General features: G+C 37.9%; 1 protein-coding gene across 2 annotated transcripts in view; it reads right to left on the reverse strand.

Annotated features, from left to right (window-relative positions):
- ABCC4 (ATP binding cassette subfamily C member 4 (PEL blood group)) overlaps positions 1–26,615 on the reverse strand; it is a 1,668,368-nt gene that overhangs the window by 165,742 nt on the left and 1,476,011 nt on the right. For both annotated transcript variants that reach the window (XM_086934802.1, XM_086934803.1), the window contains exon 27: positions 8,830–8,919. In XM_086934802.1, coding sequence (XP_086790928.1) covers positions 8,830–8,919 — 90 coding nt within the window. The remainder of the gene's footprint in view (positions 1–8,829; positions 8,920–26,615) is intronic.

Consider the following 26,615-nt stretch of genomic DNA (forward strand, 5'->3'; position numbering starts at 1 on the left):
TATGTGTTTATCTATACACTGTTCTAAAAGTGAAGCTGCTATATATTCAGCCAGACACTTTTCTTGGAGAATTGTAACCATTCAGCCAGTACCCAAGTACTCATGGAGAAAAGTGGACCTTAGGGCATGGACTGCTTCACACCCCTATAGACTATGCATGCACTGTTCTATGCACCGGAAAACTTGTATTTTATACCTTCAAATCCCCAGTCTGTATCCTTACACTTCCAGCACAAACTCTGTGATTGCTGATTCAGTATTGTACTGAGCCATTCAGCAGAAGGTCCTTATCCATGCACTGTGCTAAAAAGAAGCTCTTATAAATTCAGTCATGTACTCTCGTTGCAGAACTGTAATCATCTAGTCAGTATCCAAGTAATTATGGATCAAAGTAGGCCTTAGGCCATGGACTGTTTTAAACTCTTATAGACTATGCTTGCAGTCTTCTATGCACCTGGAAACTTGCCTTTTATATGTTCAATTCCCCAGGCTCTATCCTTACACTTCCACCAAACACTTTGTCACTCCTGTTAAAGTTTTGTAGTGACTCATTGATCAGTGTGTAGTAATCCATTCACTACATTAAAACACTAATGGGAAGATGTACAATAACTGGCATATCCCCAGGGATATGCCAGTTATTGTGCACTGTGACATCATCACTATGGATGCGCCGTATTTACAATTTGGTGCATTATGGGGCAAAAACGGCACAGATATGTGATGTATCTGTGCCGTGAAGGTGGCGCATTGCTTGAGTTGCATTGCAAGTGCAACGCATCTCCAGCAATGCTCGGGGGCTCTATGCTCACAATGCTGAGTCAATCCTTACACCTGTTTCAAGAAAGTGCAGGGTTTTGACGCAGCATGAACTCAAAAGTGACAAAGTGAAATCTTGTAGATTTCACTCAGCCACTTTTAGGAGGCGTTCCTGTGCCGGAACGCCCCCCATTCCCCTGTGTAGGAATGTCTCCTTCTGTTACAGGATTTTACAATGTAACGCACCTCCGAGATGCATCGTATTGTAAATAGCACACACCATGACGCATCTTTTGCACCACAGCTGCGTCAGAAAAGTGATGCAATAGCAGTGTAAAAGAGGCAGAAGGAGGTTGTAAATCTGCCCCTAACACTTACAAATTCACCCAGACAGTTTCACCAGCAGTGTAAAGGGAAGCACAGACTTGTAACATATTTATGCACATATGTTACATTCAAGTGCTTTGAAAGTACTACAGTATACTGTAAGTAAACAATTTATAGATTTATGCTGTAGCCCTTCCTTATAGTTCTGCACTTTCACATTCACCATACACTATTAATGTATGCATTCATTCATTTATGCACTACACATTCAATCAGACAAAGTTTTACACACTATTATAGAAATATAGCTCTGTTTTTGACCAGTGAAGGTAGTTCTGATAAGAACAGTTTTTTTTGTCTTTTTAGTTTTGTATTTTTTGAACAAGTTTTTTTTTTAACAAAAAAATTTCATTGGAACCAAAAAAAACTGTGGCACAGCAAGAAAACAGTAAAAAAAATGTTTTGCCGTGGACAACAGTGGTTCCGTTTCCTGCGTACAATGAGGTCAATAGATTGTTCCCCATAGCATAATAATTCATCGCAAAATTTGCAACGAATAGTCAGATCTGCAAAATCTGGTTGTATGTTTGCATGCGGACTGCTCGGCGAAGGTGGTGGTGCACTTGATGTGGTAGGAACAGCAGCTTGACGCTCCTCCTGCAACCTTTGTGTTGCAACTCTGGCGTAGTTGTTCGAGCTGCAGATTGTTCACATGGTACACCATGCTTGCTGTCCTGAATGAGTATTTTTTGTTGGGGCAAACTTAGAGAGAGTAACCTCACAAATTTTACAAGTCACTTTGGGAGCCTTGACCTTTTTTCCCCTTCAGGAAATGTAAAAAATTACCAAATAGCAGCTTTCTTCCTCTTCTTCTGAGGCTACTTAGGTAGAAATTCATCATCAAAGGAATGTTGAGAAGAAGAGTCAACAAATTGAGCCATAGTGATTTTTTTTCTAAATGAGTGAAGCTCCATCGAAGAGATGCTTCTCCTGCGAAAGTCAAAGTAGAATGATTAAAATGAGAGGGGTCTATGAACTGTTGGAATAGGTAGTGTTATGAACCAATCAAATCTGTGCTTTGAAAGTCACATGGCTTTGCGTACGCTTACGGGGCGTCTACGGTGCAAGTACGTACGACGTATCTGCACGATTTGCGTAATTGCGTAATTGCTTTTAAAAGTAATATACGCTTATTAAAAGTTAAAAAAACTTCATGATTATCCCAGATAATGTCTACCTTTAAAATTTACATTAAATACATAGATATATTGTTTTAAACATTATAAAACTTTCGTGGGGTAGGCGTGCGGAGCGCCGTACAAGCGTACATGACGTCACGCGCAGTCGCCGATGCGCCGCGTAACGTCAAAACGTATTCGTGACGTTTGCACGGGTACGCGCAGAGTACGATTAGCCGTACAAAGGACGGTGCGGTCACCGGACCCGTACCGTAAGATTTTCCCCCCAAAAAAATGTGGAAAAAGAAAATATATAGAATTAAATTTTAATATATTGGGGAAAAAAATAATTATTAAAAAAATTATTTTTGAAAATTGTTTTGTTATTATTTTACACTAAGAATAAGGAATATAACTTAAAGAATAAAATAACTATACATAATTATAATAGAAATGTAGGAAATTAGTATAAAGAGAAAGAAATATAATAATTAATACATTTAAAAATTATCATTTACAAAACCTTTGAAATTCACTGAAAAAAGCATAGGTTTCACACACGTTATAGTTAGGAATTAGCATTTAAAAAACCTCAGAAATTCACTTAAAAAACTGTAGGTTTCACACATGTTATAGTTACCTGGACATTTCACTCATACAAAACCATTGAAATTCCCCCGTTATAGCTAGTTCAGCTAACTATAACTCACGCGTCCGCAATCCACTGCTGATGACGTCGCATATTACATCACTCATGACATGGTCAGTGACATCCCTCATGACATCTCTGATGACATCTTATTTAGACCTGCTGTCTAAAAAATGTTTAACTGCTTTTAATCCCTGCACATGATCTATACTCATATATAGAGACTCTATATCGAGAGAGATTAAATATAGACCATCTGACCACTCTAGGTTAGCAATTTTCTTGAGGAAATCCCCGGTATCCTTTACATAGCTAGGTAACTCTTTTACTAAGCTCTGTAAAAAGAAATCAATGTATTGGCCGATGTTTTCCCCCAAGCTATTAATAGCCGAAATAATCGGTCTACCTGGAATAGGATGAACATTTTTATGCAATTTTGGAATCAGATATAAAACAGGTAGTACAGAAAATTCTTTGTACATGAACTTATATTCTTCATTAGAAATAAGGCCCTGTCTTTTACATGAAGTAAGAAGTTTTTTTATGCAGATTTCACTTTTTCATATTCTTTGACATTCGTTTTTATGTAACAATTTATGTCATTAAGCTGTCTCTGTGTTTCTCTCTCTCTCTCTCTCTCTCTCTCTCTCTCTCTCTATATATATATATATATATATATATATATATATATATATATATATATATATATATATATATATATATATATATATATATATATATATATATATATATATGTATATATGCAATGATCACTCAAATGGTCCCAGTGATGATACACAGAGGTACACGACACGGGCAATAACTCTTGAGTACTACTCTTCAAAAAGAATGGCGATCCCTAGCATGGTAACAGGCAAGATTCTTCTCCACATCTCTTTTACATTCTCTAGAGCTATCCTTAATTGCCCCTTTTTCATTTCTTCAATTCTCATTTGTTTCGCAGAAAACAAGATCTATGTCCTCTGCTTTTTTAAATCATTCTTTTTCTATTGCTAAAAATGTATTTCCCAGATTTACACCTCTTCTCAGTTGATGTTATTATCCCCAATCTGGTATAACTCTAAGATATCCATTACTAACAAGGTTCTCAGGTGGCCTGTCTGGCTGTCTAGAGGCCTAATTGTGGTACCTCAATTTATTTTTGATAACCATTTCCTTTCTTTTGAAGAATTACAAACCCGTTTAAATATATCTTCATCACAAAGACATAAATGCACTCTTCTTGTAGATATCCTCAAACAAGCCATTGCGGACCTCTCTTCTATCACTACTATGATCTTATCTGTGTCCATGATTTTTCCATTGTAATCAAAGCCTCTTCTATCTACAAATAACTTCTTCATCAGACTCTGAAAGAATCAAAACTAAAATTGAAGAGTACTGGGAACAAAATTTACAGTCCTATTTTTCTATTTCCTTATGGAATAAGATTTGGCATGAAATTCATTATTCCTCTCATTCTGCTAGCACTACTCAGACCTTATTTTTGTTTTACAATAGTTTGTTTTCAAACCCTTGCTCTCTATTCAAAATTATACTTTTGGCTAATAATAATTGCTTTTCTAGCAGTATCCCTCATGCAGATTTTCTCCATATGTTTTTTCTTTGCCCCAATGTGACCCTCTTCTGGACCCAAATATGGTGCAACATTTCTCAAAGTTTTACTATTTAAATCCCCTATAATATTGTTAATATTTTTCACGGTGGAAGTTCAGATATTTGGTCTGGCAACCGATTTAGGTTAAATTGGTTGACCTCTTGGCAGTGGCCTTTCTAGTTATTACCTTTAATTGGAAATTTGTAACAATATATCCTTTCTTACTTGGTGGAATTTGATTTGTCATAACCATAGATTGGATACATCTACTTTCTCATGCTACAAATTGCCATCAATAAGGATCTATTATGGCTTCTTTTGACTTCATATTTATCAAATCGTGATACTCTTAATATCAGAGCTACTGAAGCCCCTAAACCTCTCTAATTTGCCTTTTTATATTCAATTTCTACTTTTTAATCTCCGATGCATTTCTCATTGTACTCTTCTTGATTAATTATCATTATTTTTTGCCATCCTCTTCCTTTATGAACATTAGTCATAGATTTTCTTTTTCCTCTTCCTTCCCTTAGTTTTTATTTTATAAAATATACAAATTTCTCTTTTATTAGACATGCCTTATTGTTCTGAGTTAAATTCGTTTATTGCTCAATTCTTATGTTTCCTTTTTCCTATATTGTTAGTAGAGCCATTTTCTAGACATGACTATTTATTACGTTTGCTTAACATTTTGTTGTATTTTCAAGAGTTGTAAATCAAAAAAGAATTTTTAAACAAAAAAATGATGTAGGTTTAATAGTTTGCCCAACCCTGACAGTAATAGCCAAAAAACGATCATCCCAAAATTTGGACACCACTTTACCTGACCAAAATACATGCTCCCAATCCCCTTCTTTATCACATCTAAGGCATGTTTTGCTAACCATAGCAAACAGCTTATTCAGGCTGTAGGAGTATAATACCGGATCCATTCATTAAAAAGTATCATTCAGTGGATATTTGCTCCTTTCAAAAGTGAGTATCAGTAATTACAATATGTCTGCCAGCCGCTGCAGTCTAGATAAATAGCCGTCTGCCATTCTCTTTTAAAACATATTCTTGATCATAGAATTGTCATCATTATATAACTCCTTATATCAAAAACTAAGAAAACAATGTTTTCTTCTGAATATATTGTTTCTACTATAACAGCTCACAGACTTATGTCCGCTACTGATAATTTATGAAAAATTGAAAATATTTGTCTATCAAAGAAACTATTAAATAAAGCCATATTTCCTTGAATAATTTAATTCAAATGCCATTAAAAAATATCCCCTCATTTGCAAATCTTTAATTTACACAGTCTATTAATGGTGCCATCTGTTAAACAGGGAGAGAGGTGTCAGCAATTAGAAACAGGAATTTTGCTGTGAATAGAAGGGGTTTTGTGTTGCGCAAACAACTTTCGCCTATTAGACCATATAAGTTGTAAGGTCTTGTCCCTAACCTTTTTGAGCAGCTTGGGTTCTTTTCAGCCAATCACAAACTATAAAAGGAAAAATTGATTAACATTAACATTAAGGGCCTTATTACGATGTCAGGACACTGCTGCAGATTCGGAACAGCCCAACTTAGGAATGCAACCGGTCATAGGGCGGTTGGAAACAAACATTTTTTAATAGAAGCTTGTGCGGTGGGCAGAAAAGGCCTGCAGCAATAGCTTCATTTGAAAAATGGATGTTTGTAAACATCCCTGCACTTGTGGCAGGCACCAGACGATCCCTCTGACTGCTGACTAGAATCACACACATTGTAATGCGTCAGTCGGACCTCAGCAGCAGATGGTGGTCGGACTGCAACTGATGAGCTATCTGTTGTGGCCCAAATTCCATCGTAATCAGTCCCTAAGAGTATTAACGAGTCATCAAATGTGGAAAAAAGTATAGAAAACGGATGCATCTGCAATAATTAGGAAGGTGTACAGACAAAATATCGACTCCAAAATATCGACTGGACATAATATCGAGTTTTAAATATAGACTGGACAAAATATCGACTGGACATAATATCGACTACAAAAATATCGTTTTTCAGGTAAGTGAAGTAATATCAACTGTATAAAATATAGATAGCAAAAATATCGAATTTTTAATAATATATAATATTTTATAGTGTATTTTTATGTAATAATATGTGTGAATAGTGTGTATTAATGTAATAAAATATTTTATTAAATGAATTTTGTTTTTATAATAATTGCGTAATGTAATTCTGTAGCCGGTTGTGGGTTTATAGGGGAATAGGGTGGGAAGTAATTTAATAATAATTAATTAATTAATATATGTTTGTTAATATTTTTAATTAATAATTAATTGATAATTAATTAATATTAATTAGTTAATTAATTAATATAATTTTGAACATATTTTGTATTAGTAATTAATTGTTAATTAATTATGTGTAATTAGTTAATTACATTAATTAGAGTAAATTTTTAATATATTTAATTTTGTGTTATTTTTAAGTAATTAATTTGGAAAAAATAATATTAATTATTAAAATAATTACAGCTAATGTTCTAATATATTTACTTTATTGTTATTGTTAATTAATAATTAATTGGTAATTAAATAATATTGATACATTTTGGGTAAAGGAGCATTTTTAGGGTTCAGGGTCAGTTTTCAGTTTTAGGGTAAAGGGGTATTTTTGGGGTTCAGGGTCAGTTTTCAGTTTTTGGGTAAAGGGGCATTTTTAGGGTTCAGGGTCAGTTTTCAGTTCATGGGTAAAGGGGTATTTTTAGGGTTCAGGGTCAGTTTTCAGTTCATGGGTAAAGGGGTATTTTTAGGGTTCAGGGTCAGTTTTCAGTTCATGGGTAAAGGGGTATTTTTAGGGTTCAGGGTCAGTTTTCAGTTCTTGGGTAAAGGGGTATTTTTATGGTTCAGGGTCAGTTTTCAGTTTTTGGGTAAAGGGGCATTTTTAGGGTTCAGGGTCTGTTTTGGGTTTTTTGGGTAAAGGGGTATTTTTAGGGTTCAGGGTCAGTTTGGGGTTTTTGGGTAAAGGGGTATTTTTAGGGTTCAGGGTCAACTAATAAGATTGTAAAAAATTATTTTTATTATTTTCATTTATTATTTAATTATTATAATTTAATTTAAGTAGTTTTAAGTATATTTTAGTAATTTAAATTTAATATTAATTTAATTTAACACTGTTTTTAATAAAGTCGATATTTTTTACATCTATATTATTGTTAACGATATTTTGTACTCAATATTTTTGTACTTACCTGTTTGTAGATACAAACTCGATATTTTGACTGTCGATATTTTGTCCACGATATTCTGGCAAGTCGATATTGTGTCCGTCGATATTATTTCAGTGATCCAATTAGGAAGCCACACAATGCAACCTAAAATAATTAGGCAGCCGAAGGTCACCTTCTGATTTTGGCATTTGTGTTTCTGCAGCCATTTGTACCCATATGGGAATGAGTAGGGAAACACTGATTCCCACACATTACTTCCCAATAACTTGCAATTGGGGGTAATCCCATGCCTCCAAGAAATAATGCTGCCCGAGGTGGTGGGGATACCTGCTAATAACCAAACGATGTGTAATGGGCCCAAAATGGTCAAAGAAGCCCAAGAAGGCCCATAATGAAGACATTTTTGAGAAGTATAAATATCGTCAGTAAATTGTAAAAGAGTAGAAATATTAATATGATGATATGGGCACATAAAGAAATTAGGAAGATGTAACAAACTTGAAGCAGTTCCCATCTGGTCTCCGAGGGCGTGAACAGCACAGCATTTCCAAACTTGCATTTAATCATACATATTTTAAGAAACTATTTTAAGTTTGCAATAAGTAGCATTATAGGAAGGTTTTTCTTGTCTTTACAGTTCCGTATTCCCTAGAAACTTTAACAATGCAATTATATTAAAGTGTGTTTAATTAGGAATTTAAGAATTATTTATCCTCAAGAGGCAGTACCATTTAGATAGTGCATTTGGCATTATGCTTTCAATTGAAAGATATAATTCTGTGTAAGTCATAGTACAATTTGGAGTTCCAAGTCTCGGAAATACCTTTAGTACTCAAATATCAAATGAGACCATTACACAACAATTATGACATATTTAACGTTTAAGCCAAGAAACTTTATGGGAAAAGTCACTGAGACTGATTTACAGATTGACAGTTGGATACTCCGTCACAATCGAGAAGGATACCCCGTTTGCCTCATTACAAGAACTTTATATCTTAATGCACTTAAGTAAAGTCAGGCAGAACACTCATCATGTTTGTAACAATACTTGTCTGCCAAACTTGCGCATAAGATTTTAAAAGATTACCTCTTCTAAGGCATTCCATATCTCTTCATCTGTATGCTCATCAAAAGGGTCAAGATTCTTTCTCATTGTTCCAGTGAACAGAACTGGTTCCTAAAATAAAAGGCCACATTATAAACAAGCTTGTACATTAAACTAATGCATCACAAAAGTAAGACTCAGACCACTATTCAAACACATAAATACAGTTTAATAAACAAGGGGTACATTTGTGCATATTACCAAACATGTGGTATGATATTATGAAAGGAAACAGAAAGAAGTGAAATGAATAGTAGGCACAGAGTTATGACCATCAATGGCCAACCCTCGACTGGCACCAGCATGAAGGTATCAACTCCTTACTGAATTTAAAGGGGACTGGGCTGCATACTGTAACACAGTCTGATAGGAGACAGAAAGGGTAAATGAAATACAACTGTTATATAAAAGCCAAAACCTAATATCTGATGACTGTAACTAGTGATATAGTGGCATAAAATGACAGTATCATGACACATGATGGTACACTCATAGCATATAGATTAGCTTCCCTGGCAAATGATGGTATCAAGCTGATATGTGATGGCAGCACCTTGAACTATGAAGGGATATGATGTCAGTGTCCTCATTTATTTAGGGACTAATCCTGGAATACTATGGCAGTACCTTATGCATGGTTGAGAAAAAGGGTAGCATATCGTCAAACTAGCGGGGGTACCTGAAGATGGGATTATGTGGCATAAAAAAGTTTCTTCATGGTGAAACACAAAAGTGAAATAGCCTGAGGTGTTTCATTCAGACATGCAGGAATATAAACGTGCTACAATTTTATAAGTAAAATGATGACACTTGGGAGGCTCCAAAAATTCAGGCCTTATTTGTGCTACTTTATCCCATATATCAGAGATTCTAAAGTTACTGTGAGTTTGTGGATTTCTCTGGAGTGAACCGAGACAATAGGCAAAATTTAGCAATATATATATATATATATATTGTTTAAGCCAAAATTTATAAAACGGGGATACCAGAAAGTGAATTTTTTTTAATGCATCATCAAAAGATTTTTGGGTGCTAACACACTGCTTTCCCACCTTTTAATAACAAGCAGAGATGTAAAAATAAAATCCCCATGTTTGGCATTTTTCTAAGTGGTAGTCAATTTTTTTCTATTTTATAATTGTGGTTTTTACTTAATTGCAGTTTGTGGTGGAAATAGGTATAAATCTCATTGGTGAACCAAGAAAGCTGTGTCTGTCTGAAAAGTAGACAAAGTTGTATATAATTCAGCAGCTGGTCATATGGTTAGATCACTCAATGTTTTCCCAAAGAAACTAACTGTTGAAACAAAAATAATGTAAACAAAATTGAGGATAAGAAAACAGAAACAGTTTACATTGTTTTCACTTGTAATTCTTTGCCCTGATGGACGGTTAACAAAAGTTGTATATCACTACATCCATCAGAACCTTCTTGTCGGAGGACTATGTAGTGTTCGTTGGTTATCTACGAACACACAATATTCATTGCCAACAAGTGAGCCGCAGCTTATAATGAGTTTTCAATGTGTACCTACTATGCTATTTTTAAACTTTTTTATAGCTCTAACTCGGCCCAGGGGCATTGTAGAGTTTTACATCAACACATTACACAAGGTGAGATTGGTCTATAATTCCCATGTATTGTAGGATCGAATGGCGGCTTCTTGAGGAGAGGGAGAATCAGTGCCTGCTTCCATGGTGTTGGAACCATAGCATCACTGAGGGACATATTAATAATTCGGTTAACCTCCGGATTAATAATGTCCGCAGTGGCGGCAAGGAGTCTGGCTGCACAAGGGTCCTTAGGGGATCCGGACTTCAAAGCTTTAAGAATTGTTAAAGTATCCGATGGATCAACCGGTGCAAAAGTTGACAGCATATTAGCCAAGACAGCCATCGGATGGCCAGATGTGGAAACTCTAAGCCCTCCTGCCTGGGTGGAAAAAGAAGCTTGAATGCTACTTATGTTGTCCACAAAAAACTGGGAAAGCGTGTTACACCAAATAATTGAGACAGGCATTCCTTTCACTAGTGCGCAGTGGGCCATGAAATTTTGGACTATAGCCAATATCTCCTTCGAATTATTGTTAGCCAAATCAATCCGTGAGGCATAGTAACATCTTTTAGTGGCAACAATAGAAGAGTAATAACTTTTTTTTTTTTTTAGCCCAAAGGGCCAGTTTGGATGCAGGGCTGTAGCCCCCAGCGCGCCAAGCCCGCTCCAAAACTTTGAATTCGTTTTTGAGGTCCCTCAGCTCCTGGAAAAATCATGGTTAGATGGTGAATCTCTTGCCAGCTTGGATCGGCAAGGAGCAGCCAAAGCTGACACTAAATCTGAGATTCAAGAGTTAAGCCCATTCACATATCGTTCTAGGTTATCTTGGAGAGGTCTGAAGGCAGCCAAGGAGCTGTTAAACTGATGGGGATCAATTTTGCTATAGGCCGGAGGACGATAGCAGCCCACTACCTGAAATGGCAGTGCCACTTCCCAAGAAAAAAAAGACCTGGAAGTGATCCTACCAAGAAACCGGCATGGGCTTATCAACCTAGATAGCAAAATTTGAGCAGATGGGGTCAAGGGTCATGACCCGCAACATGAGTCGAATATGTGACCCATTGATTTAATTGGACCGCTTGAAGTGCATCAATGAAGGCAGACGATTCCAAGGCCTCTTGATGGTCTAGATGGAGATTAACATTCCCAATAATCACATAGTGAGAGAAGCGAAAAGCTCGTTCTCTCATAGCGTCACCGCATGCATTCAGAAAGCCCTTCGGCATACCAGGGGGCCAATAAATAAGTGACCCACCCAATGTGAAATGCAATCCTTGAGATCCTCACACCAGTTGTCATCTGAGTTCAGTTGAGCATTTCATCATCTGCATCATAGCATCATTGTTTGAGTTGGTGCTGAAAGGTTCATGGAGAACCTAAGGCCTAGCGCGAGTTAGAGGGACTGTGTCCAGGTCAGAAGGTTTGGTAAAAGGGTGGTGGCTTGGATAGGGTAGCATGCAGCCTTGATCGGGGTAGGAGCAGTGCCATCTCAGACAGCAATATGGGGTAGCTATCATTGTCCGGCATTGGTGGATCGGGGTCCATCGAGTTTGTTTCACAGGGCAGGGAACCGGTGTTGAAGTCGGTCCAGAGCCCTGAGCAGAAACCAGAGGGCCCAGCTGACGTTGAGGGCCAATCCGCTGGTGGAAGTCCAGATGGCACACCCCAAGGCTCCTTTGGACCTGCAGGCATGCTAGAGAAAGCTAGTAACCTGCTAAAAAGATTCAGCATAGTGGTGCAGAATTCCTTAACTCGCTGCAGTTTTATCTAATGACACAGAAACTCCGGGTGCCATTGAAACAAAGTTGGTATAGACTCTTAAGTGGACCGACTTCAGGAGAGTGACCTAGAGGTACGATGAAGCCCTTACACTGTCTCTGGGGATTGAGAACAGCAGAACAGGGCCAAGTCCTGCTTGGACTTCTTGCGCTTCATTGTGAAATTCCCTGAGGACTTACAGCATAAAGAAGACTAGTTGTAGGACCAGGACCTACCTTTAGACCGTGACAGATCCCAGCGTCTTGCACTGCTTTGCCATGTATAGCTAAGCTTCCTGATCTCATATGGCCTTGAGGTGCATCAAGGTGCAATCACTGCAGTTCTTAGAGTCATGATCAGACCATAGACAAACCACATGGCTATTCTTCACAGGCATCTGTTTGTGACATTCCCTGCAGAGTTTAAACCCAATAGACTTGGGAGGTGACATAATTCCCTTGTACGCTGTTATTTAGTCCAATTTCAAGTCATGATGAGACGAGGGGTAGTTCTGAATCTATGTCTTTTGGTGTGGAATGAATAAACCTGATGTCAGCACAAACGTGTGACGCCTACATAGGCCCGCACACATCACATCACATAACCGCCGGCACCACCTGCCAGCAAAAAAGGGTACTTCTAAAGAATTTCCGAATGCAGTGTGAAGTGTGGGGAAATATTCAAACAGGTGAGGAATCTGCAGTTAGAAGTCTCTATCAGAAGTGTTAAATATCCGTACAGTTCCACAAATTGTAGTTAAAGATTCCTTTTTATCCACATTCCCTCAGGCAGGTCTCCCTTTTTTCATCCAAATTGCTGAAACTGTGTCACTGAATAGCATAATCTATCAGAATTTTCAACTGGACTAGACAGAAATCTGACCTATTACAGACCTCCCTTGGTAAGCAAGTGCCTCTCCCAAATTGTTGTTTTGGTGTTTTCCTAATCAACATCTTTTAACCTAATTTTTGGGGGAATTTTAATGAAAATATTTCTGAACTTTAATGTTATTTTGCTGTTCAAGTATCAGATGCACTTGTCTTGAGGAAGGCCTTGCTCCTTGCTCCAAGCTGCCAAAGGTAATCTTTAACCTTTAGGCACCAGGGGGCACATTTGCAAGCCATTTGCGCCTCTTTTACGCCGCAGTTGCATCACTTTTATGACGCATCAGTGGCGTAATAGATTCGCAATGCTGGGGGTATTTACAACGTGATGCATCTGGGAGATGCGTCACATGGTAAAGCCCAGCACCAGAATTAGGCGTTCCTGCGCAGGGGGGGTGGGGGGCATTCCGGCGCAGGAACGCCTTCCAAAAGTGGCTGACTGAAATTTACAAGATTTCACTCAGTCACTTTTGAGCCTATGCTGTGCCAAAACCCTGCGCCTGCTTGAAGCAGGCGTAAGGATTGACGCAGCATTCTAAGAATAGGGTCTCCCCAGAGCATTGCTGGAGCTGCGTCGCACTTGCGACGCAACTCCAGCAATGCGCCGCCTTGACGGCACAGATGCGTCACGCATCTGTGCTGTTTTTGCCCGATGGAGCGCCGCATTGTAAATGTGGCGCATCCATGGTGGCGGAGGCGTACAATAACTGGCCTATCCCTGCTGATATGCAGGGATGCGCCAGTTATTGTAAATCTGCCCCCAGTTGTTTTGTGTATAGTGGAGCTCAGCAACAACTCATCAAAACTGAGACCTCTCTTTCTTCCAGACTAACAGTCTAGTTTCCTACATCAATGCATATGTGTTATTGCCAAGACTGCATATTGTTTAAACTCAAAGGAATGCAGGGGATTAGGAAGGGTCAGAATTCTCTCTTCTACAACAAAATGACAGTACAACACCTAAGTATGCATGGAAGAAAAGTAAATTAGCTGTTGGAAGAAAAATTTTAAGTATGTTTTCCCTTTCCATCATTCTAGCTGGAAAACAGAAGCATATCTTCTCAAGAAAAATAATGATTGTGCATTTGATGTTTATATCAATCAAATTTACAAAAAGTGTTCTAAAGTTTCATCATAGTTTCTACTTAGCTTACGTGTATGCGTTCATAAACTTTGTAGCATTTGTACAGTTCCACAAAGGTTCTGACTTTTATTTGCTCCATGTTTCACATCATGACCCATCATATGATATAGATCCCACACATATGTCTTTATGTATACAGTTGTATAGCTTCTACTTAGTTAATTTAAGAAAGGTTTCTACACTCAAGCTAACTTGGCATCATGATTTACCCTAATATCCAGAACCTATGATAAATATAGGCAAACCCCACCCTGAAGAGAGCAATCTCACTAGCATACAAGACAGCTCTGGTGTTGGATCATATGCATTCATTTATTTTTTCCATTTATAGTTTGGTGTGTCATGATCTAGAACTACCATAGTGGCATAGTGCTGCACAAAACATCAGTACATAAAAAGGCAGACTTTGAAGGTTAAAGTCTCTAACAAGTGATGAAAATAATTGTAAATAGTAACATTCAGAAGGCAGTCATACTTTGTAATGACTAAGGTCCCTCTCTTTGTGTCTCTCAGACGTTTCATCTAATAATGTAAATTTCAGGGCGCCACTGAGTGGATTCTTTGCTATTCTGTCTTTATAATGTAAGCAGTACAATTTCATCTACAGCTCTATCACCATGGTTGTATCAGGATCCTCTCTGGGGTTCGCTAACACCGCAGAGATCACATTTTCCTGTACAAACAAATTGGTGCCCTTGAATTTCTGTCCAAATCTTTAGGTTTGTTGCTTAACACATCGAGGCTGATTACAATGTAATTCGGAAACTGTTCTGAACTAATCGGTCTCAGAATTGTTTCCGTACGAATTCAGTCAGGCGAGTCCGAACAACAATTTCAATGCTTCTCAATATCGTTCGGACGGACTCGCTTTGACTTCAATGGGAGCCTGTGTTCCGAGCGAGACACAGGCTCCCACTGAAACAAGCATTTGCAATGCAATAGGTCTCGCGTTTGTGAGATTTTTAGCTATCGGTATTGTAAATGACAATGCCTTTTAATTTATGTGTTTAGAAAACCTGCCATAATAAAAGGCATTGTCATTTACAATACTAATAGGTCAAAGTTTCTAAAATGCGAGACCTATTGCATTGCAATTTCTTGTTAGGAATTGTTAGTAGTTGTGTGTATGTTAAACATTTTTTATCAATAGCTGGTCCTGGAATTGGATATCTGATATGTGGTGTTTTCGTTGTTTATAATTCATTGTGGTAATCGTTGTTAATGAAATTTCTCACTAAAATTGCAGATGTTTTGTACTCCTGTATTTTGTATTCTCTAAACTGCGTTTTCTCTTAACCCATAAATTAAAAGTTTGCTAGTCAGATTTTGAAAAAAAGAGAGACTATTAATAGAGTTAGCTACATAAGCAGCCTTGTATTGATCATATGTCAATGGACATTTTGATAATACATTGGGAATAAGTACAAGCTGAGCTTCGGACCAATTATCCATATATAACAATTTACAAATGTAGGGGCTTATTTACAAGCCTCTTGCGCCACCGGTACGTCCGGTTGGGCAAAGCCCCCTAGTATTAAGAATGTTAAAAGCTTCTCCCAGAAGACCTTCTGATCCACCTAACCCAATGCAGCTTCGAAGCCCATGAAACCACAGAATTGGTGGTCATTGTTTGTGTTCATGGACATCTGAGTTAGAAACCACAGAGCAAATGAATAGTGGTGTTCAGTTTGGCCTGTACTCTGCCTGCCCTTCAGATTAAGAAACGTTCCACAACTCAGGCTTTTAAATGCTAAAGAACAGTCATTACTAAGTGATTGTTTGCTTGAAACCAGTTACAGATTACCCAAACCTTTGAGGAGAGAGAGGTGCGGAGAATGCAGATGTTTGACATGTTTATAGGGCACTGGGGAAATCGCATTGGCGGCCCATGGAGCTTATGGTGTCATTCAATGTCTGTATAGGGCCCACCAGGACTGTAACAAATGAGAAGTTTCTGAACTGACAATTCTGTAAAAAAATGACACTGCTAACTGCTCTCTCCGGTCCCAAATGCAGATGAAAACCAGTCCAATCCTTACATCCTAGTGTATTCTGGTGCTGATCTAGCCTACAAACTGAGGAACAGATTGACGCATAAATTGAGCGATATTGGCAATTTCTTACGAGTTCGTAAGGTTTGAAAACATTTCTATTTTCCTAATATGTCTCTTGGTTAGCATGTTGTCAACTACATACCATAAATAATGCCTTGATGAATCAGTGTAAAGCGAACAGGGTAAATTAGCATTAAATTGAGGCTCCCATGGCCCGAAAGTACTTTGATTACATGGGCTCTAGATATCTGGGGAAAAAAAGATGCTCAGTCAACATTCCAGGATTTCAGACTTTTCATCTCTACTGCCGTAGTCCAGTAGCGTCTTTCAAATGTTTCAAAATGAATATAACACTTGTCCTAAAGCTTTGCTGTAACCCTGAACCGTCCAAGGAAAATACTGTGGAGAGTCAGACAAAAATGGGTCCCCAAAGTGAACTGCTGGGGTTGGGTTTCAGATACTACATCTGACAAAGTAGCCTGGTAGATCGCTTTTGTTGCTCATTATAAGCCGTCGAAATCAGGTGTCGAAAAGTTTAAAAGCATTAAATTAGCCATATGGAAAATGCTCAACAAATCGATTATTTCGTCCCAAAAAGCTGTTTTTGTGTTGCATCACAGAGTGTGCGGTGTCCGACTTCAGGGATATCGCGTTCTGTTTCAGCTTTTTTTTAAACTTTAAATCCACACTCAACTATAAAGTTAAAAGTAAAAAACAAAAAAGCTGAAATAGAGCATGGTGTCCCTGAAGTGAGTGCCGTGCTCAGCAATAAACTAAACTAGTAAAGTAAACAAATAGTCCTTAAAGAACACAGAACACTTATGAGTGTAGAGGAACCGCAATTTACAGGTGCTCCTCACATAAAACCAGAACTGATGTATGGGAGCGCTAACAAATAAGGAGCCAGAAAATCAAAGTGACGCAGGCGTGAACCAATTGCAACAGCAGGCGGGATTACACTCAGTACGAGTGATTACACCAGGTCTAGCAGCCAGCACATGGTTGCTGATGCTCGACCTAAAAAGGGGTGGTTGGGGAAAACCTTGCACCCGGTGGCGGGCACCCCATGGTGCCTGCCACACTGTGCATGGTTTGGAAGAGGGGTCCCTTGGGTACCCCCAGGGGCCCTAATCAGATGCCTCCGGGTGAAGGGGGGCAAAGACAGATTCTGACATAATTTTGTGTCGGACAGACCAAATCGGAACGGTTGCCCGAATCGGTCATTGTAATTGCTCGTTCAGAAACCTTGTCCATAGAGCGGTACGATTCGGCTTTGAAACCTTCAGGCTTCCCAAATGCCTTTCGAAACCGATTTGGACTGCCCAATATGTTTCCAGGCATTATACTCCACTCTTGATGATCCCTTTTTGGTGAATATCTGGAGTTGAGTTTTTCACATGGGTGGGTGGTGAGCAGATTTACTTGAGGTTGTTGCTGGTCAAAATGAGGGCTGAATAAGAAACATCTGCATCTTTCATGTATGTTCAAATTCCTTTAACAAATATTTCCATCAGTTCAACAAACAATTAGTTTTCATATGGTAGTTAGAGGTAAAATGCAAGATAATTGGATGTCTTTCTAGGTTTTTTACTTCAATATATAAGCTTTGCAAGGCTGAGAATTGATTGATTTTAAGACTTTTTCTAAGAATGGATGATCTGTGCATCACCACATTGCCTTCTTCTGGTTTCCCCTCAATATCTAGGCACACTAAACACATGCAGTACTAGCTCTGAGAATTATGTTTGCTACATTACTGTCCCAAATAGTATGTCTAGGTTATCTGATCGGCAGTTGCAGTATAATGTTTAGTTGCTTATATAACGTTTATTTTTAGTGTCTGGCTACTTCCAGATTCTAAAGGCAATGATATAGTATAGGATCCAGTATATCGTGGGAAAATACACTGCCATTTACTAGTCATTATATCACAGTGACACTGTTTAGTAATTTTCAGCTTCATAACTTCACTTGTATGGCATTCTCCAGCCATAATCTGTCCACTGATACTAATACAGATATGCAAGGCTCACACATTGGCATGTCAATGCTTGATGCTAGTTGGTGTTGCAGAAATGGGTATTCGCATTTGACTGTAGGAGTTTATATTAGCTGTGTTGGGTCATGGCGAGTGAATTCTGACGTTCATGTCTGAAATTTTAAATGGAGGTCACGGTCTGGCAACAAGATTCAGATATGTTGTATGATAACATATGTTTGCTGATGTCACCTTCAGGTACTGTCTAAGGATGTCCATTGTGGTGGCAAAAAAGTGGGATGGGGGTCTCTGGGAGGTTGGTCCCCAGGGGGGATTTGTGGGGGGCTGGGTGCAGGGACTGGCCTTCATGGCCAGGCCTTGTGACCAATCCAACGCAGCTCACTGCTGAATGTCATGCGCAGCAGGGGGCTGCCTGCCTGTGGTGTGTCGGGTGCAGGGCCTGGCCACACACACTGCTCATGGCCAAAGGTTGTGATATATATATATGTGAGCAAGCTCCTTTGCGGAGTGAAACGCATTATGGAGGACACTGGTCCAGCATTTTCACGCTAAAATAAACAGATGAAACTGTTTACACGAATGTTCGTGGCTTTGGCTCTTCATTGAAGGATTATAAGTTGGGGAAACGGTCCTTGCCTGGTGTAGTCCGCCGTACCATTGGCGGTCAGGTTTTGCAAATATATATATACATATATATATATATATATTCAATGAAAAAACCATAGGTTATAGTCCATATATAGTTAGGAATTTGCATTTACAAAACCTTATTTTACTCGCATAAAACCATTGAAATTCCATATATAGTTAGATGCGCTAACTATATATCGCGCACCCGCAATCCACTGCTGATGATGTCACATATTACATCATTCATGACATGGTCAGTGACATCACTGATGACATCACTGATGACATCTCAAATGACATCTCAAATGACATCACTGATGACATCTCAAATGACATCACTGATGACATCTCAAATGACATCACTGATGACATCACTGATGACATCTCATTTGACATGACTGATGACATCACTGATGATATCATTCATGTGATAATACGATGAACCTCTTCAGACTCTAATATAACCTTAGATACAATCAGTGTAAACAGACACTCACAGACTGTCACTCATCCATGGAGTTACTCACACACCTAGTCAGTTATGCAAAGAATCAATCACACCTCCATTTCCTCAACTATACAGTTATACAAACTTTACTTATTCAAACATATACTAACACATATTTACTCTCTTATACAATCCCTGATACAAGTTCACAATGATCCATACAGCCACTCACACATTCACTGGCTCTTATGCACAGTTATTTATATATGTCAACTCTCACATGTACTGTGTTTTACATATGTACTTACTTTGACATGTAGCACTGAGATATCCATTCACTCACCAATACACTCATGCACACAGTCAACCGCCCATACAGCTTTTTCCACATGCACTTTCGAAACCATACATCTAGTGAATCAACTGCTCAGACATCTATGCACAGAGTCATACACCTCCCAGCCACCCACACACACACTCAGCCTCCCATTCAAATACTTGGGCAACCAATCAATAACCCATATAGTTACTCATATAGCTACTTATCAACACATGCAACAGTTTACAGAACAACAGACATAATGATGCGCAAATTAAGACAGTTTAGTCACTTACTCATGCACTCAGTGAGACACATTTAAACACTCTCTCATACAGTCAGTCATGCACCTACTAAATCCTTCATCCAGACACTTATACATCCACTCATTCTTCAATATGTAAGACATATTTTAAGTTTACAGAAACATACAGTCACTGGGTGTTGTCATCAGTGATGTCATCAGTGATGTCACTGACCATGTCATGAATGATGTAATATGTGACATCATCAGCAGTGGATTGCGGGTGCGCGATATATAGTTAGCGCATCTAACTATATATGGAATTTCAATGGTTTTATGCGAGTAAAATAAGGTTTTGTAAATGCAAATTCCTAACTATATATGGACTATAACCTATGGTTTTTTCATTGAATTTCAATGGTTTTTTGAAAGCTAATATTTCTATCTATAAAATGTATTCTTCTTTAAATCATAAAATATATTGTACATGTTTTCTTATACATTTTTTTTTAAAAAAAAATTTGTTCCGCTCCTAGTCCGCGAACTGGTCAGCTTCCCGTTAGCGGAATTCAAAGCCGCGACTTGGTACGCGAGCCGGTAATCGTTGCTTAAGCGTAACTGTTACGTTATCATGACGTTTTGCGTTGTCGCGTAATACGTTTTCCGACGCGCCAAGTTAGCGGACCCGGAAGCGGATTGGATAGCGGTGCAAAGCGCGAAACGTAAAGACAGCAGGTCATGTGACTCGATAATAACACTTTTCATTAGTTCATTTCACTTTTAGTTTCCTAATGATGTAATACTAGGTCATGTGATCTAAAATTAACACTTTTCATTGGTTTAGAACTTTGGCTTTTCCCAAATGATGAAAACCCCTCCTTCTTTCCTCACTCTGACTTTCATCTTGGTGAGAGAAAGACCTTTGTACAATCCAGAGAAATGGCTTCTGTTGTTGCTTCTGGTAGTGTTCCTCCACCACCACCTCCACCTCCTCATGGAAAAAAAGGACCACCTACTCAACCAATCTTTCCACAAGAGGAAGATCAGGAAGAGGAGGAAGAACCTGAATATTTGCCAGAGGAGCCCAGGAGGTACAACCGGAAGGAAAATTTCATATGGCAATTTTTTAAAATGCCACCAGGGCAAAAGAAAGTGAACGCTAGGTATGTCTTTTGCCGAATCTGTGATGATCGTCTTTCTAGAGGCACGGATAAAAAATATAGTTATGGGAATTTCACTATGCACAGACACATGAGCAGGTGGCACCCAAATAACTACAGTGCAGCTCAGCTTCGAGACGAACAACAGAATTCACCAGCAATAGCCAGAAGATCGGTTGTGCCAGAAATAACGGGACCTGAAGCAAGGGAGCTGATCCCAAATATTCAAATGGACATGGGGGAAGTCAAACAAGTTTGTATGAGGTGCAATCAAACATTATGCTACCGCGAAAGTAGTATAACTCTTATCATTAGAGCCATCAAAAATCATGTATGTCCAAAACGCCCCCAAAAATAAATTCTTCTTTTTTTTGTTGCTCCTGTTGAGCCCTCTTCGATGAATCATTTTTGTTTCCCCCCCTCCCCCCAAAAAATTAAAAAAAATACAAAATGTTCAGAAAAAAACAAAAAAATATAAAAAATGTTCAGAAAACGAATAAAAAAAAATTAAAACAACAAAAACAAAAAAAAAGTTCTTTTCAGAACTACCTCCCCATTATTAAAAAAAATTGGTAGAATTCTTTGAACTCTGCCAAGCTCTATTTCTATTAGTTCGCTCCCAGTTCGCTATCCGGTACGCGAACTTTGAGCGCACCAAAAAAATTTTTTTTAAAAAAAGGAACAGTAAGTATAAGGAAAGAAAACAGACAGCTATGTTACTATAAAGATAGCTATAGGGAGTAAAGAAAAGATACTGTGACCCGCAATTCACTTCTGATCATGTCATATATTACACTATTTTTCACATAGTCAGTGACATCATCAGCAGTGGATTGCGAGTAACAGTTTTTTGTGTTTACGTCCTATAGCTCTCTTTTTTGTAACATAACTGTCTGTTTCCTATCCTTAAACTTACTGTTCGTTTTTTTAACGAGATAACAGATATGCCCAATTATTACATCATTCATAACATAGTCAGTGACATCATCAGCAGTGGAATGCAGGTTAAAAAAGTAGAAAACATTTACCTTATAATTCTTGTTAATTTTTAACGAAAATTTTTCATACATTCAATCTGTAAAAGAGAGAACAAACATTTCCAAAAATATTAAAACATGTATTTAAAAATTAGAAAAAAGAAGGGAAAAGGTTCAAGAAGAAACACTTTTTAAACAACTTTGAAACTTATATAAACCTCTACTTCTCTACGACCCCTACACAATCCTAAATATATTTATTTTCAACAAACAGTATCTTCATGCTGATGAAATGAGGCCTATTTTGAAATATGATGCTTCTTTTGCATTGCTTATGTCTCACAATCGTGATGCCATAACAGCGCAAAAGAGATGTGAAACCATCATAAAATTGTGTCTAACATTTAAAATGATTATTTTAGGACGCAAATAAGATGTGTGCTTTCAAGAGCTTTCTTTGAGGTGAGGCCTCTTTTCTTTTTTTTAAAAAAAACAGTACCCAGAAGTACAGCACTATAAGCATTAAAATGGACACTTACAGAAGACTCAGCTTACCCATATGTACCTCACATTTCTAAATGTATATCATAAGTACAAAAACGATAACATTAATTATACATGTTAAATGGTTTATTTTTGCTGTTCTCAGAATGTATCAAATTTCACTTAAATCAGTGACTTGAAGGTATTCATCATATAACAGCGGGGAAAAAAAAACACAATCAAAATGACTGTGTTTAAAAAACCCATACAACCAAAGAAATCTGATTTCAAAACTCCTTAAAATTGACTTACTTTCAATGACGTCGAATGATCTCCCATAAACAGCATCCACTCTGTTGTGCTATAAATATTTTCAGCCCGTTACTTTCTGAAAGAAAACCTCCATCGATACGTAAAATATGTTACATAGAAAAAAATACTTCTCTCATTCTATCACATGTTTCCACTAGGCCAAATCATGTTGCCGCAATTCGCAAGTCTTATATTTCTTCCAATCAAATCCCGACATTTTCTATTTACGCAACTTTCAAAAATAAAATATTTGAGATTATTTTCACAATCCTGGACTACTAATATCTTACTCTTCTTTGTCACTCATGTTCTCCTTTTCCTATGACACTGATACTGCTTACTATGAAGCAGACCTACTTGCATCAGGTTTATATAGTTGGATTTTTAATCTAGACAGCATTGCAGACTTACATTCCCTCTACTTAAAATTTTGGTTTTAAAAACACCAGGTAAGAATTTTTAAGGTCAAACGGCAATTTTTTTTTGAAAGTTACAACGGAATCATTACAGAATGACCAGCCGTTTCCAGACTTTAAGTAAGCTGTTTAATGTCCTGATGTTGTTGATGGACCTTCATGATAGATAATTGCTACAGTTACAAAAGTCCTCCCTGATATTGACAGCTGAGAAGCCACAAAATTTTTTATTAAAGTTGACAATTTTGATCCATCAGGCCTACATCGTTGGATCATTAAAATGACATACTGGCTATATCTACGTATAAATAATGTTGACATCATATCACATTTACATTGGCTACACTCCATGTTGTGATCCGCTGCATTTACTAGCTTATTAAAGGAGACTGATTTACTGTCTGGCAAAGTTAAATATATAAATCTTTCTGAGTCTACACTAGTAGTACTTGATACCATACAGTTCTCGCAGTCATGCTGCCATTGATAAGAAAGCCCAAACAGGTGATCTACATCTACACCCTCATCTTGCAATACATCAAGCATATACATTAAAAACTCCTGACAATCTTGCTGATTATTTTCAGAGAAGTCTGTTTGACCTGAACATTCATCTAACAGATAACGAACTTCAGACACACTTTCTACTTTTGTTCGATCAGTGCTACATTTCTCTAACACAGAATTCAACAAGCAGCATAAACTTTGCTCCGAATTGAACACAATCTGTTCTTTTAAACTCTCTAGTGAAAAGAGAACATTAACCACTACATTTGCATAGCAGTTGACACCAGAACTGTTTTCAAATTGAAAACCGACAACATCTTCAACAGAATCCACTTTCTTTCTGCTAACAACTTTCGGTTCATTGACTTTTAGTCTTTTTGCAACAACCTCCCTACTATTACTGATATTTCTACGTTTCTGGCCTACCACACGTTTCTCAAACAAAGGATATTGAGGCAAATGTGGCGCATACTCTCTTCTTAACCTATTGTATTCCTTAACACAATCTAGATCCGCACAAATGTTTGTGACATCACAGTCAATCAAGTACAATCCCGATAAAGTTCTAACTCGTGACAATGCCACATATGCCATTCCCTCCTTGAACACAGAACTGCCAATATTCACCAATGCACAGTCTACACTTAAACCTTGCGATTTATGGATTGTCACCGCATATGCCAAGCAAACAGGAAACTGTTTACGGCGAACATATAAGTCTTTAACAAGCAAAAACCTAGCAGAACAACGACCAATTTGCTGTACTTCCTCAATGCCATCAAATTTAATTCTTAAAAATTCGATTCCATCTCTATTTTTGTATTTCTCCAAATCAACAACATTACCCATTGATCCATTTACTAGACCTCTTTCTACATGTAAATTCCTTCTCAAAATGATTCGGCAATTTAAACACACATTCAAAGTCTTTTCAAAACCCGCTGTTTTAGATATAGTCTTCTCTAATGAATCCAATTTTGATTTCAAATTGTCTGACAAAATAATTGTTGATCCCATGTGCTCTAATTTGTCGATAGCTTCAAGTTTCACAATCTCTTGCTTTTCTAAATTCAACATTTTATTGTTGAAGATGGCACATTCTGCAAGAGTTGGCATGAGACATATCCCGGACTTCTTCTCAGTAATTTTCTGAAAAATATTCTCAGGCACAATCTCTTGTTTGGGATATAAATTTGACAGTAATCGTGCATTTAAAGCTTCTCTCCCATGCTCGGTCACTTTTCCAATTCTAATGTCTTGTAGAATATTCTTGTAATCTTCATCCTTTGCCTGACGCATATTTTCATGCAGTTCTGCATAATTGAAGTTTAACCATATATTGACGTTGCCAATGCTCCCTAGGCACTTCCTGGTATCTTCATGTGTGAGTATTTTGAACACAGGTTGACCTTTTACTGGTGTCAGCTGCAGAAGATCTCCAAAAACAATGATGTGTTTGCCACCAAATAACACATCATATTCAGTTTTAAGTACTTCTTGCATTCTCAAATGCACAAAGGCAAGCATGACATTGGAAACCATGCTTACTTCGTCAATGATAAGTAGTTTCATTTTCCTCAAGACTCTTGAAACTTCACAGCAAGCATCTCCAGATAACTTGTTGTATTGTAATTTGTTGTCATGCTCCACCGGCAGCATCAGTAGACGATGCAAAGTAATACCTTTAATGTTATGTGCTGCCAGTCCAGTAGGAGCGGTGACAACACAAGACAGCGATGACTTAGTCCTTTCCTGCAAATAACAAGAAATTGCTTTAATGAGGAAACTCTTTCCAGTTCCCGCTTCTCCACTCACGTACAGTCGGACAGGCTTCAACGACGTACATGAGCACTCTTTCTTCTCATGACTTAATCCGTGCTCAATTTCCTTGGTAACTTCATCATATATTTTCCTCTGCTCAACGTTGAGTTGTTTTTCCAAGTCTTCTAAGTTAACTGAATCCTCCTGAGCATGTGCCATGGCTCTTTCCACTTCATTCATAGCAGTGGCAGCTTCATTTTCGATAATAGGTCCTCCAAGTGGATCTTGACTCAATGAAACAGAACTCTGACTGTCCTGAGAACTGTCTCTGGCAATCTCGGCTGCAATCTTTGCTTCCTGCTCAATTTCCAAAGTTAGCATTTCTTGATATTTAGGAAAAGCAGGACATTCTATGGACTCCTTGGCTGCATTAAAAGAGTCTTCGTAACAGAGGAAATCTCCAAGCAGTTCCTCTTCTGCACGCCAAGGCTTGAAAAGTTGCAAAAGTGCTAAATAGAAAAACTCCTTTCTTTCTGGAGATTCACCACTCAATTTTCGATGGTTTACTAATTGGCATTTTCTTTGCTTGACCAGGCATCCCTCACTTCCAATTACAGCATACACTCCTTTCTCAATATCTTCTTTGATGTTCCTCTTGAATATATAATTTTGGAGAACCTCATATAGACAAACATTCTCAAGGTAACTGCTTCGATTTGGATAATATGTATCCAACATGTTGGTCTTCAAAATGTCGGTACTGTTTGGCTCCTTTTCCGCCAAATACTCAATTTCCCGGACAGGTTTTAGAACTCGATTTCGCGTTGCAGCAAGACCAAGACTCGCCCAAACGATACTCCTAGATTTGGCATAGAGACTTGCTGAAGACAATCGATCTGAACATTCGTAAGCTCCGATTTCTCGATGCGACAACATCTTCAGACTGAAACTATACAATTTCTTGCTGAGGCTCTTTTCATGGGATATGTCCTCCCACATATCCTTAAGTTCTGTCTTTTCTTTTTTGGTGATGTAAGATGTCACATACCGAGCCACAGCCATGCAGTTGTCACCCACAAACTGTATATCCATGTTAGCATTCCACATGGACAAAATCA

The sequence above is a fragment of the Lissotriton vulgaris genome, chromosome 8 (genome assembly GCF_964263255.1).
Source record: "Lissotriton vulgaris chromosome 8, aLisVul1.2, whole genome shotgun sequence".
Taxonomy (NCBI): Eukaryota; Metazoa; Chordata; class Amphibia; order Caudata; family Salamandridae; genus Lissotriton; species Lissotriton vulgaris.